Source organism: Myotis lucifugus, unplaced genomic scaffold (assembly GCF_000147115.1).
Source record: "Myotis lucifugus unplaced genomic scaffold, Myoluc2.0 scaffold_280, whole genome shotgun sequence".
In the NCBI taxonomy this organism is placed as follows: domain Eukaryota; kingdom Metazoa; phylum Chordata; class Mammalia; order Chiroptera; family Vespertilionidae; genus Myotis; species Myotis lucifugus.
The window spans coordinates 1,589,343-1,609,178 of NW_005871328.1; the positions used below are offsets into that span (position 1 = coordinate 1,589,343).

Here is a 19,836-nt window from a genome sequence, read left to right on the forward strand (position 1 = left end):
CCACTGACATCCAGAGCCCGGCTTCTCCCTGCGGGTGCCATGGCTTCCTCTCCTCCTCTCCCTGCCTTTCAGTTCTCCCAGTAGTGTCTCAGAGAAGGTCTTCTCCTCCCCTCTCCCCCTCCCCCATTCTTCTGGCAACAGAGTATGACCCTCCTTCTTCCATCAGGGATTCTCACTTCAGCTTCGGGGAACCCGGGAAATGCTCCACCAACACCTGCTCTGGGCAAGGGTTGTGCCAGCAGATGGTTCTTGGGGAGGCGGGTGGGGGCCTGACCTGTGCGTTGTAAGGTATTAAGCAGCATCCCTGGCCTCCAAGAGCCCACCAGATGCCAGAAGCATCCCCCACCCAGTCATGACAACCCCATCCCCAGTGCCGTTCCCTCCCTTCCATCCACTTAAAATAATACCCATTGGCGTGAAGGCCATGCCCCTGAGCCAGCATCGTTCCCTCCTTCCCCTTGCCCCTGTAGCCGCAGGCATCTCCCTACATCTCTTGTCAGCCCCTTAGCCTCCACCTTCTTCTCTGGGCCTTCACCCAGCTTTCCCCGCCCTCCTCCTCAGCCCTCAGCACTCAGCGCAGGGTCCCCTCTCCTATGACACCTCCCACAGGGACCTTAGCAGCATCCACCCTTCACACATGCGTCTGGCTGCCCACCCCCAGGCTATGCTCTCCTCTGTAGAATCCTCAGTACTTGCCCACGCACCTGGCACAGAGTACAAGTTCAGCCCAGGTTTAGTTTGGGCCCCTAGAAAAGGGCTCTTTGCAGCACATTACCTTGAATTAGGCAGTAAGGAGTGACATATGTCTCCTCAACACCAGGATTAGAACAAATCAGATACCAGGTTTTCGAGAAAAAAATGAATGCCCTGAGCACTCCTTTATTCCAAAAAGGAAAGGCAGATCCTCAGGTGCCCATGCCTGCTGTGCTAGGGACAGTTCCAGACCAGCCAGGACCATGTCCATATCTGGAATCCCCCAGGACCTTGTCCCACAGTTCCTCTTCCCCCGCCGCCTGCCGGCTTGGACATCTGGCCACAGGCACCGGCCCTGATTGCTTGCATCCCGTTTCAGAAAGAGCTGTGCTTCGACGAGGAGCTGGTGCTGCAGCAGCTGCGCTACACGGGCATGCTGGAGACGGTGCGGATCCGGAGGTCAGGCTACAGCGCCAAGTACACGTTCCAGGTAGGCTGACGGCGTGGCTGCCCACGATACAGCGGAGGGCCGAGGGCCAGCCACCTCTGCTTCCAGACGGATGCTGCTCTGGAACACGAGCCCATCCGGTTACTTTACGCCAGGGCTTCTCCTCCCGGCACCGCCGGATCGTTCCATCGTAGGAGGACAGCTTTCCTCAGAAAAGGTGTCTGGGCCCCAGCTAAGCCGTAAGGATGCAGAGGTGTGAGACCGAGCCAGGAGGAGGGATCTGCACAAGCAGACCCCTGTGTGGCCTGCCCTTTATTGAGCACCTTCTACCAGCTTTTATACCCAACTCTTTTATTCTGCCAGCCTACAGCAAGAGGGCCTGGTTCCTACTTTCCTGATACAGAAACTGAGGCCCAGGGAAAGGACAGCCTCAGAGATGGCTCTCTGGGCATTCTCAAAACACAAGGGGTCATTAGTAACCTCACGTTGGTGAAGATCAAATTGTAGAGCAGCTTCTGAGTCGTGGTTCCACTGACACATGGGACTGAGTCGTTCTCTATGGTAGAGCCATCCTGTGCACCGTGGGTGCTGGGCAGCCTCCCTGCCTCCACCCACTCGATACCAGTAGCACACTCACCCCTGCCCCCAAGTTTGACAACTCAAGATGTCTCTAGACATCACCAGTGTCCCCACGGGTCAGCATGGCCCAGGTTGAAAACCCCAGGTTCGTTACGTTAGCTGGCACCAGTTGTGAGGTGCTGGAGTGAGCCGTGGCCCCAGAGCCAGAAGTGGCAATACCTGGTCTCTGTTCAGACTCACCGCGTGGCTGTGGGGACGTGACTGCATCATGGCGTGCCTCTCTTTTCTTATCCACAGAATGAAAGTATGATTTTTCTAACCTTATAAATGGGAAAGGCAAAATTACAGAAAAGGGAGAAACTGCTAGTGTGTTTTACTAATGACTGGCTCTTGAAATTTAACATAATTGTTTTCCTAAAAAGCATGCACCTCCAGTTACGGTCCAGCCCTCTACTGAGCCGCAGACTGAGTCCTCCCTGCGGTGGCCCGTCTCCTGGGCACTCCCCCCAACAGTAGCAGCACCGAGCAGGCCCTCCATGGCCACGCACCAGCGGACTGAAAGACCAGTGCTCTGTGTCTGTGACAGACCTTCTTAAGTTTCAGACGATTTCAGAAACGCCACGATTTTAGCTTCAATACCATTTACGTCAAACTAAGCTTCGGCTTCGGGAACCGCTTGATGAGGGAACTGCCATCCCTGTTGGTGGCACTCACTCGGATTCTCCTTTCTCTGCCTAAATCACCCAGGATTTCATAGAGCAGTTCCAGGTGCTGCTGCCCAAGAACGCCCAGCCCTGCAGGGAGGTCATCTCTGCCCTGCTGGAGAAGATGAACGTCGACAAGAGGAGCTACCAGATCGGAAAGACCAAGGTCAGCGTCCCCCCCACCTTCCATCATACAGGGTCCTTCCACGACCCTGGGTCACACACTGGGAAATAGAGGCCTCTGCTGAGGCATGATGCCCGGGCATCCTGGAAGCCGAGGGAGCACCATGGGGCTGGGGCGCAAGCATCAGGCCTGTTTCCAGTTTCCTCACGTGGAGGCTACAGACCATCACAGCATTCCACGGGTGTTCAAGGGCCAGGCAGTAACCACTGTAGCATCTGGCAGGTTCCCTTCACTCGTCTTCCCTCCAGAAACGGTCTCCACCTCTGGATGTATGTTATTTGCTTCTTGTCCAACAAGTGCCAAGCTCACCTCCCTGTTGTGCAGAATCCCTCATGGCTCCCCAACACATGTGACCAATTCCAATTCTAGATAGTGACCCAGAAGGACTAGAAACAGGCATTCAGACCAGCACTTGTACATTTCATAGCAGCATTAGTCACAGTCGCCAAAAGGTAGAAACAATCCAAATATCCATGAACTGGTGGATGTGTGAACACAGTGTTCATCCACACAGCGGAATATTCCTCAGTCCTGATTCCTTGGAAACCTCATACTGAGTGAAAGAAGCCAGACACAAAAGGCCACATAGTTTGTGATTCTATTTAGACGAAATAGCTAAAAGAAGCAAATCCATAAAGACAGAAAGCAGATTAGCAGATGCCAGGGCCTGTGGGAGGAGGAATGGGGAGTGACTGCTCCCTGGGACAGGGTCTCCTTTTGGAGTGAGGACATGTTCCGGACCTGATAGAGGCGATGGTGCACAGCACTGTGAATGTTCTAAATGCACTGAATTCCATGTGACATGAATTGCATCTCCGTACATTTCAAAAAACACTCCCCGTGGTCAGGTCAGTCAGCACTTACTCTCGAGGTGGCTGTGCAAACCTCCTAGACTCGGGTTCTGACCGCTCCTATCCCCACCCCACCCCCATCCCCTACCCAGGTTTTCCTGAAGGAGACAGAGCGGCAGGCCCTGCAGGAAACGCTGCACCGGGAGGTCGTACGGAAGATCCTGCTCCTGCAGAGCTGGTTCCGGATGGTGCTGGAACGCCGGCACTTCCTACAGATGAGGCGGGCGGCCATTACCATCCAGGTATCACAGAGGCCAAAGGGCCCAGGTGTGGGGCTGGCCAGGCTGGCTCACACCTGGCCCCTGAACACCTGCCCTGCTCTCAGGCCTGCTGGCGGTCCTACCGCGTTCGACGGGCTCTGGAGCGGACACAGGCAGCCATATACCTCCAGGCCACATGGAGGGGCTACCGGCATCGGGCAGCTTACCGGCGCCAGAGACAGAGCATCATCCGCCTGCAGAGCCTCTGCCGGGGGCACCTGCAGCGCAAGAGGTGAGCAGAACAGGGCCCTCCCCCATAGAATGTTCCAGAAGCCAGAAAGTTCACTCACCCTAAAGCTGCCTGAGATACAGGTAGAGCTGTCAGAATATCATTCTGAACACAGGGAGGGTGGGGAGGGACTGGTGGGATCCAGCTATCTGGACACACAAATCCCAGAGAGACATTCTAGGGCTGGTGGGTGGTGCTGACGGCAAAGCCCCAAGTCACCATCCGCTGCATTTGGTCACCACCAGGGACATCTGCACCTGCCCACCCAGGCCCGTCAGTGGAGCACCTGGAATCAGGGGGTTCAGGCCACCCTGGGCTCCCCTCCTACCACACCGCACACATGCAGCTTGGGTGTCCACAGGCCGGGGCTCCAAAGGAATTCTGGGGTTTCTTAACAGGCCTCCCCACAGTGAAGGTACCCCTGAGCTAGCCAGGCAAACCTGGGGCAGGGACGGCCATGAGGACAGGGCCACTCCCCACCCCCCTTTCCTAGCTGAGGAGGTTCCGCCTTTCTGGAAGCCTCTCTGAGGGCCAGAGGCTGTGCCTGGCTGGCCAGCATGCAAGCAGCACGGGGGTCCCACCAAAGTGGAGGGACAAACCAGGTGGATTCTGGGGGCTGCGAGTATGGTAGTTCCTGAACCCACCCCCTTTATTCTCCTCGCATCAGCTTCCGCCAGATGGTCGCAGAGAAGCAGAAGGCGGAAGAGGAGAGGGAAGCCCAGCAAGCCTCAAGGGAAGAAACTGCCGAGGGTGGGCCCAGCCAAGAACCACCGGAGGACGGCGAGCATTCGCCGCTGGAGCCCGAGGTGTGGCTGAGGCACGGGCCCCCTGCGGAGAGCGTCCACCCTGAGGAGAGCCCCAGCCCAGAGAAGGTTCCCTTATCCCAGAAAACCCCCCCTGAAAGTCACGAGAAAGCGCCCAGCAGCCGGGAGAAGCGCGAGTCCAGGCGGCAGCGAGGACTGGAGCACGTGGAACTCCAGAACAAGCACATGCAGTCTTGTAAGGACGAGAGCGCCCTTAGGGAACCTTCCGGAACGGCCTCCCCCGAGCAGGAGGAGCGCCTCCCCCAAGACAGAAAGGAGAGCAGGGAGGATGAAGCCCTCGCAGACACAGGGGCGGAGGCCGAGAGCCCTGCTCCTGAAAATCAGCCCGGGGCGCCTCCTCCAGCCTTGCCAGCCTGCCATGTGCCCGGGGAAACCCCGCAGGCACCTCAGGACTGCATGGAACGGCCCACCAGCCTGGCTCTGGACAGCGGGGTCAGCGCACCGTCTCCCGTCACCACCCCCGAGAAGCCCCAGGACAAGAGCAAGCCGAGTGGTGGCCCAAGGGCTCAGGACAGGCCTTTGAGCCCCGGAAGCTCCACCCAGATTCAGCGGTACCGTGAACCAGTCTCCGAGCGGCTGGCCAGTGCCGTGGAGCTGTGGCGAGGCAAGAACTTGGCTACTGGCCCCAGCGCTGTGCTGAGCCAGTCCCTGGACCTTAGCGAGCGGCACCGGGTCACGGGGACCTCCCTCACAGCCACAGAGTAAGCCTCGCACCCTCCTATGTCCTATCACAGTGGGCAGGCAGGGCAGGGGACGCGGCCAAAGGTCTGGCAGCAGGACCAGCTGCACACGACAGTATCTGGGGCCCACTTGTTCTCTGGGTGGGGCCACCCTGTGCACTGTGGGGTGCAGGTGTCCCCAAAATACATGAGCAGCTCCATGTCCAAGAGCTGACACCAGGTGTGTGAGGCCCTGAGGAAGGAGGGAGAGGGGTCTGGCAAGGATGAGGCACCTGCTTGAGGCTGCCTGACAAAACCCAGAACCCTGGGTTTCCCATGGAAATAAGCTGTGTTTACTCAGAATGTGCCTGGCCTCCAGGGACGAGGCCCCTCCGGTCAGGGGCCCCACTCCCCACCCCACCTGGGCCTCAGTTTCCTCATCAGTGAATGGGGGTCACTGCACTTGCTCAGGAGCTGTGAGAGGAGCACCCCGCTCTCAGCATGCCCTGCCTGACCCTATACCTAAATATCGGTGACTCCAGGACCAGACCCTTGTCCCAGAGGCCCACTGGGCGGGAGGAAAGAAGAGTGAAGTGGAGGCGGGCTTCTGTTAGGGCCGCGCCTGGGGCTAGCTCGCTCTCCGGTGAGGCCATCTCATGCACTGCGGGGTACAGAGCAGCACCCCCAGTCTCTACCCACCAGATGCCAATAGAATTACCCTCCAGTTACAACAACGAAAAATACATCCAAACTCTTTCTTGCCTATAAAAGCCACATTTCTGTGATCTCGCAGGGAGAGGCGCCTTTCATTATCCACCAGTGATGTCTCCAAGCTCCTCCCGGCCCAGGCCAAGACTCAGGTAAAGCTTCAGGCTGCAGCTCTCTCCCCTCAGGGTCCAGGCTCACCTCAGCCCCAAAGGGCAGCTGGAGAGAGAAGGGGGCTCACCTGGTTGAGTGCTGACCCATGAACCAAGAGGTTGATGGTTCAATTCCCGGTTGGGGCACATGCCCGGGTTGCAGGCTCAACCCCCCATAGGGGGCGTGCAGGAGGCAGCCAATCAGTGATTCTCTCTCACCCTTGATGTTTCTCTCTATCCTTCTCCCTTCCTCTCTCTCTCTCTCAAAAAATCCATTAGAAAGAGAGAGAGCGAGAAGGGGAGTCAGTGGACAGAGCACACGGTGAGGCTGGGACCCCTTGCTTTCCTCCAGCAAGGCACCGCCTTTGCTTACCTGGCCCCGTTCTCTCCCAGCCTCTGTCGGAAAGCGTGGATGGCGAGCCCAGCACGAAGAAGGCGGCCGTCCAGAAGAAGAAGTCGGGCGATGCATCTACCTGCACAGACTCAGGGCTGTCCCCAGGCTCCCAGGCGGACTCTAAGTGAGTGTGGGGTTTGGGGGTGGCTCAGGCCTCCAGTTTTGGAGTGCTCTGGTCTCCTACACCAATGACAGTTACAAAACTGCGTCAGGCAGGTGCTTGCTCAGTGGCAGTTCTATAACAAGAGGCCCTCATGGAGCCCAGGTCCTGTCAGCATCAGGATGAAACGATTCCACTGATGCCTAGAGCCAATCTGTCACCTCCTCAGGGTCACAGATGGGTTCCATTGGGCTTTTTATGGAATCAGAACCAGCTGCCCCGTCCCTACCTCCAACACCTCCTGGGTCCTCGGATAGAAAATCTAGGCCAAGACTTCGTCCCCAGAAGCTCCTGCCCAAGAGCTACGGATGGTTCCATCCCAGGGCAGAGAAGGTGGGCTGTGGAGAGGGAGGGTGAAGAACAGGCTGGAGTGGGAGGCAGAGTCCCCACTGCAGAGACACCCCACCACCAAAGCAAAGAACCACCAGTAGAGTGGCTTCAGACAATGGACATTTTTCCCTCACCGTCCTGGAGGCCACAAGTCCAAAATCCAGGTGCCATGGGCACGCTTCCTGCCGAGGCGCTAAGGGAGCACACTTCCTGCCGAGGCGCTAAGGGAGCACGCTTCATGCAGGGCGCTAAGGGAGCACGCTTCCTGCCTCTTCCCGCTCTAGGGACTCCAGGTGCCCTTGGCTGTGGATGCATTCGTTCAATCTCTGCCTCTGTTGTCACATGACCTTCTCCTCTGTCATCTCTTTTTCTGTCTCATAAGGGTACTTGTCCCCACCTGGGTAACCCAGATGACCTCATCTTGAGATCTTTCACTTAGTGTGTTAGTCCATTCCGGTTGCTATAACAAAATACCACAGAATGAGCAGCTTAAACGGCAGGCATAATCCCATCCCGAGGGCTCCACCCTTAACAGTCCACTCACCTCCCAAAGGCCCCACCTCCTAATAACATCACACTGGGGATTAGGCTTCAGCATATGATTGGATTTTTTGCCAATAATCAAAACTTTATTGAAAAACGGACACCAAAATAGGAGATCACTGCTGTATACTCAAAATTAAATGTAGTTACTTTATCTTGGTAGATTAACTAGAATTACTGAACTGATAAGGTTTTCTGTGATGTAACAAAAATTCAGGAAGTTGTGTGGATCATTAGTGTTGTGTTCTTCTAAATGATCACCCACCTGCTGTGAGTCTAGCCTTTCCTCCTGTCAGCGGCACAACCCTGTTAACAACCTACACAAAGAGCCGCTGTCTGAGCTTGGCTGGAAAGGGGTGGCCTTGCCCTGGCCGGTGTGGGTCAGTGTTTATCTTATTTTATTTATTTATTTTTTGTATTTTTGTGTTTTTGTTTGTTTGTTTGTTTTTATTTTTCTTTGGGGTCAGTGTTTAGACTATTGGCCCGGGCACCGAGGGGTCACAGGTTCGATTCCTGGCCAAAGACACATACTTGGGTTGCAGGTTCGATCCCTGGCCCTGGTCAGGGCACATACGAGAGGCAGCCAATCAATATGTCTCTTTTACATTTCTCTCTCTCTCTCTTTCTTCCCCTCCACCACTCCCTCCCTTCCACTCTCTAAAAATGGAAAAAATATCCTTGGGTGAGGATTAACAACAACAAAATTGTGGTGATCTTGCAGCAACCTGGACATTTTACATACATAAAGTAAGAATTTGGATTTAAACTAGCAATTTTTTTAAGTTTTTCCTTTCCTCTTCCAAGGATGGATGTGGTAAGTCTCTAGCCAAAGGCATGTTGATCCTTTCACAAACCCAGCCCATCACGATCTCTGAAGTGCCACCCTGGCGACCAGCACACAATCAGGCAGGTGGCATCAACTTCAGCGTATGAATTTGGGGAGACACTCACAGACAGTCTATTACACGTGATCACATCTGCAAAAACCCTTCTCCAAATACGATCGTGCTCATAGCCTCTGAGGGTCAGCACTTAGACACAGCTTTTCACCTCCCCATGTACACAGTAGCCACAGCGCACGACTTTGTGTTTATTTTTTGTCATTTTTTTCCTCTAACCTTGTACCATAAAAACATGAGGAAGACGGGGTGGTTTTATTTATTTTTTCGTATGAATATGGGGTCAGCATCTGATTGGCATCTTGCTTTTTCACCTCACTCCACCGTCAGTTCACGAAAATTGACCTTATTTTTTTTTTTTTTATTGATTTCAGAGAAGAAAGGAGAGGGAGAGAGAGATAGAAACATCAATGATGAGAGAGAATCATTGATCGGCTGCCTCCTGCATGCCCCCTACTGGAGATTGAGCCCACAACCCAGGCATGTGCCCTTGACTGGAATCGAACCTCAGACCCTTCAGTCCGCAGGCCGACACTCTATCCACTGAGCCAATCCAGCTAGGGCGACCTTATTTTTAGAAGCACCCGATTCCATCAATAACAGAGAAGGGGTATTTTTCTTTATGGTAAGCTGGCCCTTTCCTTGGCCTTATATCTTTTTTTGTTTCCTGCGGCTTAAACAGAAACCCTGACTTTCTCCTTCAGGTCCACATTTAAGAGACTTTTCCTGCATAAGAACAAGGATAAAAAGTACAGCCTGGAGGGCACGGAGGAGGCAGAGAGCTCAGTCCCCGGGCACATCGTGCTGGAAGCCGTCACCATGAAGAAGAATCTAGAAGGTCGGTCACCCGAAGCCTCGGGGATGGACGGCAGAGCCCGGGGGCCCTGGGGACATCCATCCCCAGTGAGGCCTTGGGCACACGCCTCGGGGCTGGTTCCTCCCTTGGAGGCACTTTCTGGTTGTGGATCCGTTTACAGCAATAGGGGTCCTGGCTCCCTTTGTGACCAGGCCCGAGAGGCTGACCATCGTCCCCCCAGAACCCACCCTCACCAGCCACTCCTTCTCCCCACAGCCCCATCGGGCCACCAGCACCGCCACGCCACGGGCGAGAAGCACACCAAGGAGACAGGAGGCAAAGGGAAGAAAAACCGAAACCTCAAGATTGGCAGGATCACGGTGTCAGAGAAGTGGCGGGAGTCGGTGTTCCGCCAGATCACCAATGCCAACGAGCTCAAGTACCTGGATGAGTTCCTGCTCAACAAGGTCGGCCAGCGAGGGTTCAGGGGGCACAAGACATGCACAGGGTGGGGTATGTGCGCAGGCTCAGATCCGGGCCACCCAGGCTGTCACCACCCGGCAAAGTGTTCAGGGGCACCGTTCTAGCACAGGAAGTGACGTTTCCTGTAAACCTGGCCTGGGCTCACACAAGACCACTTGTAACTTATATTCACCTTGGTCAGCCCAGGTACAGGTGTTCCTCAGCATCTGAGGGGATTGGTTCCAGGACCCCCGTAGATAGCAAAATCCGTGGATGTTCAAGTCCCTTACACTTTTATGTAGGCTACAGCAGGGTGTGCCGACACGTCACCTCACTCATGGATTCCGAGTCGTGCTCAGCACGTGGCAAATTCAAGTTTTGCTTTTTGAACTTTCCAGGGTGTTGTGTTTTGTTTTTGTTTTCTGAATCGGTTAAATCTACAGATGTGGAAGCCATGGCTATGGAGGGCCAACTTTATTTAAATTTCTCTGCAAAATGTCTGTGAGGTCTTATTAGGGGCTGGACACAATGTGCAGAACTGTGTTACAAGCCAAAGCATCTGAGCCCTGGCCCGTTTGGCTCAGTGGGTAGAGCGTCGGCCTGTAGACTGAAGAGTCCAGGGTCCAATTCCTGGTCAGGGCACATATCTGAGTTACAGACTGGATCCCCAGTGTGGGGCATGCAGGAGGCAGCCGATCCATGATCCTCTCTCATCATTGATGCATCTGTCTCTCTTCCTCTCCCTTCCTCTCTGAAATCAATAAAAATATATATATTTTTTTTTAAAAGCATCTGGTTCAGGGATGAACCTGTCCCAGGGGCCATGGCTAGGGGTTGTAACCTGTGCTGGAATTGTCTCACGTGCACACGCTCAGGCATTGTCTCATATCCTGCGGTTCCTGCCCAGGATGTTTGAAACCTGCAGTTAGAAGACACTTAGACGCTTCATCTGTTGTATCGCAGTGACCTCTGAGGGCAGTTGCCCCTCTTGCTCACACACACAAGGACACAGAAACACCAAGATCCGGAATAACCTACGCAGGACACACCTATGTCCCACTGGACTGTCTCTCAGTCCATCATCCTCACTGTGACTCAGCCATAGCCCAGCCGTGGCCATGAACTTATTTTGTTTAGAATAAGCTTTTACAAAATGCATTGGGTCTCGTGGCTGATACTGATTGGACGCTTACTTGTGCCGCTGAGGTGACATGGCCTCGTGGTGCTCACGGCTCCGGCTGTGGAAAAGCCCACAGCAGACAGGACAGGATCGGGAGCTTCTCAGAGGCACCGCAAGCTGGCAGGGACCCTGCAGAGGGTGGATGCATCAGGAAATAATCAGGCTGCCAAAACCGGTTTGGCTCAGTGGATAGAGCGTCGGCCTGCGGACTGAAAGGTCCCGGGTTCGATTCCGGTCAAGGGCATGTACCTGGGTTGCGGGCACATCCCCCATGGGAGATGTGCAGGAGGCAGCTGGTCGATGTTTCTCTCCCATCGATGTTTCTAACTATCTATCTCTCTCCCTTCCTCTCTGTAAAAAATCAATAAAATATATTTAAAAAAAAAAAATAATCAGGCTATTGAGCAGCCCTGGTCCTGGGGCCTGTCCAGGGTCAAGTGCTTGTGTGGCAGTTCTGCCTTAGGGGACTTTGCAACGTCTGCACATGTCTTTAGTCCTCACAGCTGAGGGTGCTACTGGCATTTGGTGTGTAGAGACCAGGAGTCCTGCTTTTCTCCGCCCCTGCCCCCTCCCGCCCCACAATCCCCAGCGAGTGATCCAGCCCCAAATGTCAACAGTTTGAACCTGGGCTAAATGGACCGGAGAGACCAGAGTTGGCCAGAGAGCCCTAATTTTCTCCTGTGAGCCCAGGGGAACCAGGGAAGGGGTTGGGATGGGCAGAGTGGTGACCACTCAGATGCCCAACCTGAGGAGGCACAGGGTCAGTGGGTCTCTCCTTTCCTCCCCCTCCACAGATAAATGACCTGCGTTCCCAGAAGACACCCATCGAGAGCTTGTTCATCGAGGCCACAGAGAAGTTCAGGAGCAACCTCAAGACCATGTACTCAGTCCCTGTATGTGTGACCCCAGCCCCAGGGGGGCCCTGGCAATCACCCAGCCTTCCCCAGGACGCACCTTGCCCCCACCCCCACCCCCATCAGTCTGTCCAGGGGAGTCACACCTTCCATCCTTGCAGAACGGGAAGATCCACGTCGGCTATAAGGACCTGATGGAGAACTACCAGATTGTTGTGAGCAACCTGGCGGCCGAGCGCGGCGAGAAGGACCCCAACCTGGTCCTCAACCTCTTCCAGTCCCTGCTAGATGAGTTCACCCGTGGGCATAGCAAGAATGATTTCGAGCTGCCCAAGGTTGGTGGAGCCACTCTGAGTATAAGCAGGGTCCCAGCATGGTGTGGGGGGGCATCTGGGGAAAGGGTTACCCCAGGGGCCCACACAGACCTGCCTTGTGCTCCCTCACAGCAAAGCAAAGCTCAGAAGAAGAAGCGGAAGCAGGAACGAGCTGTAAGTATGAGTGTGCACACTCGTGTGTGTGTGTGTGTGTGTGTGTGTGTGCAGGTGAGCGTGTGTTTTCCCGCCCCGTCCTAAAGAAACCAGCTGTGAGTGAGTAGCCCCTGGCCCTGAGATGCTGCTCAGCACCCTCCTCGGTCCCCAGGTCCAGCAGCACAATGGGCACGTGTTCGCCAGCTACCAGGTGAGCATCCCGCAGTCGTGCGAGCAGTGCCTCTCCTACATCTGGCTCATGGACAAGGCCCTGATCTGCAGCGGTGAGTGTCCCAGAACTCCAGCTCTCCCCCCGTACTGTACCCCTGACCCCTCCACCACGCCCCCAACCCTCCACCAAACCCCTGATTACCCATTATAACCCATGGTAACCCCTGACCCTCCACCAAATCTCCAGACTGCCCCTGTACCTCCTGACCCCCTCGGTACCCTCTCACCCCTCACAGTGCCCCCAACTCTGCCACCATGTTCCCAACCCCTTGCTGAGCACCAGGGCCTTCCCCACAGCCGCATCTCACCCACTCCACCCCGCGCCAGAGCAGGTCCCCCTGTGTCCCACCTCTGGGCCTTTGTGCACACACCTGAGCTGCCGGCCCCTCCCACATGTTCCAGGGGAAGCCAGTCAGTCCCCACCAGCAGACCCTCGGTCAGGTGGACAGGAGCAACCCAGCACTTGCATTTTCCTGGGATCAGCCAGGCCTGGCTTTCTTTTCCACACAGGGTCTCCTCCTCTCCCTCTGGGCCATGTGTGAGCAGTTCTCCCTCCCATACCTGCCATAAATACCTCAGCAGTTGTCACTGTGCTGAGATGAGGATGCGCCCCGGTGCCACCTATTGTTTATTGTAGCTGATTTTTTCTTTCCATGCATGATATTCCCCTAGTCTGGTGTTTGGTGTGGTTGGGAGAAACAAAACCAACATCACTCATACCACTATCACAGGCCAAATCCTAGGGGCTACCCCCTGGCAGGACTGAGGCGTAGGCCCCTGAGCCCTTGCTCCTGTCGCACTGACCAGGCTGGCTCTGAGGACCACCAGCTACGAACATCTGCCAACACAGCCCCCCGGTCTGGGAACCAGGGCAGAGATTTGTGTGGTGCAAGTTTAGAATTCAGTTGGCGGGTCCCTGTCCCCTTGGCCATTGGGACGGGCAGCCACGGGAACCTGGGGTCCCTAATGCTCCGTCTGTGACCACCCTCCCCCGCCCTGCCCCACCATGACCTCCTAGTGTGCAAGATGACCTGCCACAAGAAGTGCATGCACAAGATTCAGACCTACTGCTCCTATCCATGTGGGAGGAAGGTGAGCCCATCTCGGCCGGGAGCTGTGCAAAACAACAGTAGGTCAGGCCCAGGTGACCCCAACCTGGCACATCCGGTTCTGCCTGAGCCCCTAAGGCAGGGGCCAGGCTTGTGTGGCATCTCAGACCTGGCCCTGCTTTTCCCTTCCCTGGGTGGTGGAGGGAATCCCCCTCACTGTGCCCACAAGGAAGGCGGGGTCCTGAGCACTGGGCGGAGGCAGGAGCTGGGGCTGACGGCTCTGAGAGGACCGTGGGTGCTCCTCATAGGGAGTCCCTGCCCCGTGGCCCTTGATCTGACCTCTGCAGCCTGCAACGGGGAATGAGGGCCAGAGGGGTGGAGCCACAGAGGAGGCTGAGGGCAGCCAGGGAGGCAGCTAACCCAGGCTTCACCCCCGACCCCGGGATTGCAGAGCGAGCCGGGGACCGAGCCGGGCCACTTCGGCGTGTGCGTGGACAGCTTAACCAGTGACAAGGCTTCGGTGCCCATCGTACTGGAGAAGCTTCTGGAACACGTGGAGATGCACGGCCTATACACCGAGGGCCTCTACCGCAAGTCAGGCGCTGCCAACCGCACGCGGGAGCTCCGGCAAGCGCTGCAGACAGGTGGGTGATACGGCAGGTGGGACCTGCGCACAGGCAGGGCTCCTGCCTGCACTGTGCTCACCGGCCCTGCCCACCCTTCCCTCAGACCCCTCGACAGTCAAGCTGGATAACTTCCCCATCCACGCCATCACCGGGGTGCTCAAGCAGTGGCTGAGGGAGCTGCCCGAACCCCTCATGACCTTCGCCCAGTATGGCGACTTCCTCCGAGCTGTGGGTGAGTCCTGTGATGGTGGAAGGGCAGGCAGGTGGTTGATATCGGGGTCGTAGGCATGAGCACCCTGTGGCCAGCCAGGGAGGCGGGACCACCCAGTCACAGCTAAGAAACCAAGGCCTGGGGTGGGACCCAGACCGTCTGTGGCCCTGCATTCTTGCCCCACACGGTGGAGGCTCTCCTGTCCCCACGGTGTGTGGAGGTGGGGCCTGCAGGGAGCTGATACCTTGGCCTTCCTAGAGCTGCCAGAGAAGCAGGAACAACTGGCCGCCATCTATGCCGTCCTGGAGCACCTGCCGGAAGCCAATCACAACTCCTTGGAGCGACTCATCTTCCACCTGGTCAAGCAAGTGCCCGCTGCCACTCTCTGTGGGATGGGGGGTCCCTGCAGGAGGCCCCACTGCCCACTCCCGGCGAGTGTTCTCTGCTGGTTCTGCACCAGGACGTGGGGCCATGTTGAGGGTCTGGGGGGATCCCCCGGCCACCCCTCCCTAACTGCCGCTCGCTGCGCAGGGTGGCCCTGCTCGAGGACGTGAACCGCATGTCGCCCAGTGCACTGGCCATCATCTTTGCACCCTGCCTCCTGCGCTGCCCTGACAACTCAGACCCGCTGACCAGCATGAAGGACGTCCTTAAGATCACCACGTGAGTGCCGGGCCAGCCCTCCCCCACACACACTCTGGGTGGCCATGCCAGGGACCCTTCCGAGTTCTTTTGAGGCTGAAGACTATGAAGGAGGGGAAGACCTCACCCCTCATCCCAGGGTGAGGGACAGACATGCAGCCAATGTACTCCCCTCCGGCAGCAGAGAGCTGGTAGCAAACAGAAGCGCTGGTCTCCAGGTTTCTCCTTTCCCCTGAGCCTTCTGCAAAATTCTCCAGAAATTTCTCAAAAGGCCCTGGCTGGCTTGGTTCAGTGGATAGAGTGTCGGCCTGAGGACTGAAGGGTCCCGGGTTCAATTCCAGTCAAGGGCACAGGCCCGGGTTTCGGGCTTGATCCCCAGTAGGGGGTGTGCAGGAGGCAGCCGATCAATAATTCTCTCTCATCATTGATGTTTCTCTCTCTCTTCCTCTCCCTTCCTCTCTGAAATCAATAAAAATATATTTTTTAAAAATTTTTTTTAAATGTTCCTCAGAAGATCGTCAGACATCAGTCACTAAGGGGACATAGTGTAGGTGACTTGAGAAAACAAGAACCTGTCGCTGTAGGTGGTTTCATGGGGCAAACACACCAAGAAGGCCTAACAGTGCAGCCCAAGGCCACACTTGTCACAACGACTAAAAGGTGACAGGCAGGCAGTGGGAACAGAGGGGCCTGGCTGGCCCGACAGGTTTGCTTCCAGCCTCTTCCAGCACCGTCTGTGCTCCTTTCTTCCTTTGTGCTCTGGTGACGGGAAAATGAGTGTGACTGGTCGTCCATCCAGGCCTAGTGCCCTCCGTGCTGAATACTCCAGGTGGAGTCCCTCAGTACTGACCGCTCCAGGCTGGCCCTGACCACTGAGCAGATGAACTGCTGGTTACAGTGCATGTTCTGGAGCCCTGAGGGCCAGCTGCCTGCAGGCCTTAGGACAAGTTGCCCAGCCTCCCTGCACTTCATACTAGTACTTCTCTGTGAAATGCGATAATCCCCACCCTGCAGCGTGACTGAGGAGTCGGTTCACTCCGACCCTCTGTGCGTACTTCTTCCTTCCGACAAGGAGGCGTGTTGAGGTGGAAACTCGGGCTCAGAGAGGTGGAGTGAGTCGTCCAGGGTCACCCAGCCAGTCAGCTGGGGTCAAGATGGCAGCTGCAGCCATATCCCTGGCCCTGCCTGGTCTCCGGATGGGTCTCTGCCTTGGCCATGGTGCCATCTCCAGCCAACACCTCCCTGGATACCAGGTCCCCCGGCCAGCCATCCCTGGCACCGTATCTGAGTCACCCTCTCCATGGGCCTTCGTCACAGGTGCGTAGAGATGCTGATCAAAGAACAGATGAGGAAGTACAAGGTGAAGATGGATGAGATCAGCCAGCTGGAGGCCGCCGAGAGCATTGCCTTCCGCAGGCTCTCGCTCCTGCGACAGAACACTGTGAGCACTTTGTGTGGTGGGGTCCTCCGTGGGGATGTGGTTGGAATGTGGCCTGGGTGGGAGTGGCCCTGTGAGCAGGGCTTGGGTGTCAGGGCGGGGTCTCACTTCCCTTACCACCAACACCCCTGCCACAGGCAGCTTGGTCCAGGGCCGATTCCTACCTCAACCAAATGACTACTGCCCTGTCCTCTTTGCCGACTGCCCCTCTCAGGGCAGTGGGAGACCGTCACCCACTTGGTGGTGTTACATCCTCCTGCCCTGGTCCTTGCTGACTTGGGCCCCGCCCATAGGGGACTGATCCCACAGAAGTGGCCCCAGAGTGGGGGGTGGGAGGGATTTAAAAGGGCAGGTCCCGAGCTTCCATGGGAGGACATGCCCTTGTCCCCGTGGACCATAACAGAACTGGTGTCTTCGTCGTGGTCCCATGTGGTCACCCTCTGTTCATCTCTCCCCCCAGCCATGGCCTCTCAAATTGGGGTTTTCGTCTCCCTATGAGGGGGTCCTGGTATGTACACAATTGGTGGGCCCACCCTGCATGTCTTCAGTGTAGTGCATGCTGGGGTTCCCCTCTGCCCCCAGGGTCCTCGTAGGGTAGGCCCAGCATGGCCTAACCTCTGGAACTGCATGCTGGGGGAGGCCTGTTGCCTGTTGACCACCTGTGTTGAGGACAACTAACCAGCTGTGCCAGGGCCCCTTGGTTAGAGTGGTTCCTGGAGAAGCCTCACTAAGCCCAGCCAGCCAGCCACAGCAGAACTAACCACCCCTCGAGCTGTGCACGCCACCCTCTCTCCACCCACAAGCACTGACCCCACCCGCCTGGAGGGGCCGCCAAACCTGCTGCTTCTCTGTTGCAGAACAAGAGCCCCACAGCCCGGGGAAGCAGCAGCGGCCCAGAGGAGCTCGGGGTGCTGCCAGAGGAGGAGGCAGCCGGCCACGATGAGGACGAGGACCGGGAGAAGGAGATCCTCATCGAGCGGATCCAGTCCATCAAGGAGGAGAAGCAAGTGTCCCTCCATCCCCTTCCCGCCCTCGTCTGCACCATCCAGCCTCTCCACCAGTCCCTCCACTATGCACTCTGGAGCCAATGGCCCAGGCTCAGTCCTGCCGCCTAGGACCCACCTCATGGAGTAAAACACAGCCTGGAGCTCTGTTTAAATTCCTTCTTTACCACAGGGAACCATGGTGCCCACTGGGAGAGAAAGGGCAACAGGGATGATGTTCAGACTTGGTCTTGAAGGTGGCCTTAGCTGGGGTGACTGATTAATTTGTGTCCAGTTGAGATGTGAGTGTGAAATTGTGCCAGGAGAACAGATGTGACCCAGGGCAGCTGGCCACCCTCGTCTTACAGAGTAGGGCGCTCCAGGCAGAGGGAACAACACGTGCAAAGTCCTAAGGCAGGAGCTCCTCGCTTGCTCAGTCCTGGGCCAGGTGCCCGGCTTCCCTCAACAGCCCGACACCTTCTTCCTGTGAGCTTTGCGGGGCCGGGGCCTTTGGGGCCGGGTATGCTTTGGGGGTGGGGCGTTCTGGAGGCAGGGAGTCCTGTCCAGGACCAGGATGTCCTGCTCTGTCCATACTGTCCTGGTACTTTCCATGGGGTGGTCTGTCACTATGGGAACAGCCTGGGACCTGGGACCCCTCTCGTTCCCAGGGAGGATATCACCTACCGGCTGCCAGAGCTGGACCCTCGGGGCTCTGACGAGGAGAACCTGGACTCGGAGACTTCGGCCAGCACCGAGAGTCTATTGGAAGAGCGGGCCGGGCGGGGGACCTCGGAAGGTCAGTATTAAGGTAGCGTCTGCTTTTTTCCTCCCATGTCCACCCCTGGCAGGCCCCCGGGCAAGGGTCTGTCTGCCAGCCTGAAGCTGCAGTAACCCTGCCATCTGTCTCTCAAAAGGACCCCCCGCACCTGCTCTCCCCTGCCCCAGTGCACCTGCCCCGAGCCCCCTCCCCGAGGTGGCCGCCTCTCCAAGACGAAGGCCGTCGTCCTTCATGACGGTCAGAGTGAAGACTCCCCGGCGGACCCCCATCATGCCCACAGCCAACATCAAGCTCCCCCCTGGCCTGCCCTCCTACCTCCCTGGTCAGACACCAGGTGCCCAGGAGGCTGCCATGCTAGTGAGGCGCCGAGAGACACCTGCCCGACGCCCGGACCAGATACACTCTGTGTATATCACACCGGGCGCACACCTGCCTGTGCAGGGCACTCAGGAGCCCCTGGACAAGGATGACCAGCCACCTGGGGCCAAACGCAGGTACTCAGACCCCCCGACCTACTGCCTGCCCCCCACCTCAGGCCAGGCCAATGGCTGAAGGCCCGCAGTACCAGAGTCAGAACATCTGAGGACAGCCGTGTGCCGGAGCGCCAGCATTCGGCTCTCCGAGAAGGATCTGGAATGAAAAGCTCCAAGAGCAATGTGCGGTGGGCACTGGCTCCAACTGCAGAGTCCAGCAGGGAGAGGCCGGCCGGGGCTGAGCCCCGGTTTCACACAGATGTGCCGCCGAGAGCCCCAAATCCTGGCAGGCAGCCTGGCCTCTCCCACCCGTTTTGTACGTTTTGTACGGTTTTACAGTTAACTGTTACCTTGTGCGTGGTTTACATAACTTTAAACTGTAACAGCCTTAACAGAAGACCAAACTGTTTTTTATATGTGTATGTACAAACTTTGTATTAACGCCCTGCCTCGCCTTTATAACCTGGACACGGACTTCAGAGCAAAACCCACATGGCCGCCTCACCTCGAAGGCTCAGGCCCACAGTGAGGACGGCTTGGACCAGGGGTTTGGACAATTGGGGCACCTGACTGTCCCAGTCTGTCTGGGTCTCATCCTCAGGCCTGGCCAGCAGTCATCAGCCCCCGTGCATTCAAAGAAGCAATGGAGCTTTCCATGGTGATCCAGGCTGTTGGCTGGAGTGAGGACATGAGGTGGGGGGCAGCCTTCACCTGGGGTACCACAGACCTCACATCCAGGGTGACTCAAATGTGGTCATCGCTCTGTCCACTGTTCCCTGAGTGGAGGAGGCCACCCTTGGCACTGCCTGCCCCATGTGGCAGAACAGGAACTCAGGACTGCTCAAGGGCGAGGAGGGCGAGGCCTGAGTTTGCACATCCCTGGGAACAGCCTGGGGACCTCCAGAGCGGGGCTCCTGTCTCTCAGGCTCCTCTCACTCCCTGGACACCTGGACAGATGGCCCTGGGTCTGGGACTAGAGGTGTCCTACAAACCATGTGAAATAAAGAAAAGGTGTCTGAGGTGTTTGATGTG

The 19,836-nt window shown here is 56.8% G+C and overlaps 1 protein-coding gene across 11 annotated transcripts in view; it reads left to right on the top strand.

Moving 5' to 3' along the window:
- MYO9B (myosin IXB) overlaps nucleotides 1-19,825 on the top strand; it is an 85,902-nt gene extending 66,077 nt beyond the window's left edge. For 7 of the 11 annotated variants that reach the window (XM_023763324.1, XM_014465160.2, XM_023763327.1 and 4 more), the window contains 23 exons: nucleotides 1,073-1,183; nucleotides 2,468-2,590; nucleotides 3,552-3,701; nucleotides 3,785-3,951; nucleotides 4,616-5,473; nucleotides 6,225-6,291; nucleotides 6,682-6,806; nucleotides 9,319-9,452; nucleotides 9,687-9,877; nucleotides 11,847-11,945; nucleotides 12,068-12,241; nucleotides 12,353-12,394; nucleotides 12,546-12,657; nucleotides 13,623-13,696; nucleotides 14,105-14,297; nucleotides 14,383-14,511; nucleotides 14,749-14,854; nucleotides 15,022-15,153; nucleotides 16,450-16,573; nucleotides 17,031-17,078; nucleotides 17,428-17,573; nucleotides 18,222-18,349; nucleotides 18,468-19,825. In XM_023763324.1, coding sequence (XP_023619092.1) covers nucleotides 1,073-1,183; nucleotides 2,468-2,590; nucleotides 3,552-3,701; nucleotides 3,785-3,951; nucleotides 4,616-5,473; nucleotides 6,225-6,291; nucleotides 6,682-6,806; nucleotides 9,319-9,452; nucleotides 9,687-9,877; nucleotides 11,847-11,945; nucleotides 12,068-12,241; nucleotides 12,353-12,394; nucleotides 12,546-12,657; nucleotides 13,623-13,696; nucleotides 14,105-14,297; nucleotides 14,383-14,511; nucleotides 14,749-14,854; nucleotides 15,022-15,153; nucleotides 16,450-16,573; nucleotides 17,031-17,078; nucleotides 17,428-17,573; nucleotides 18,222-18,349; nucleotides 18,468-18,883 — 3,849 coding nt within the window. In that variant the 3' untranslated portion in view covers nucleotides 18,884-19,825. The other 4 variants (XM_023763329.1, XM_014465164.2, XM_023763326.1 and 1 more) reach the window with 3 other exon arrangements.
- Nucleotides 19,826-19,836: the final 11 nt, after the last annotated feature.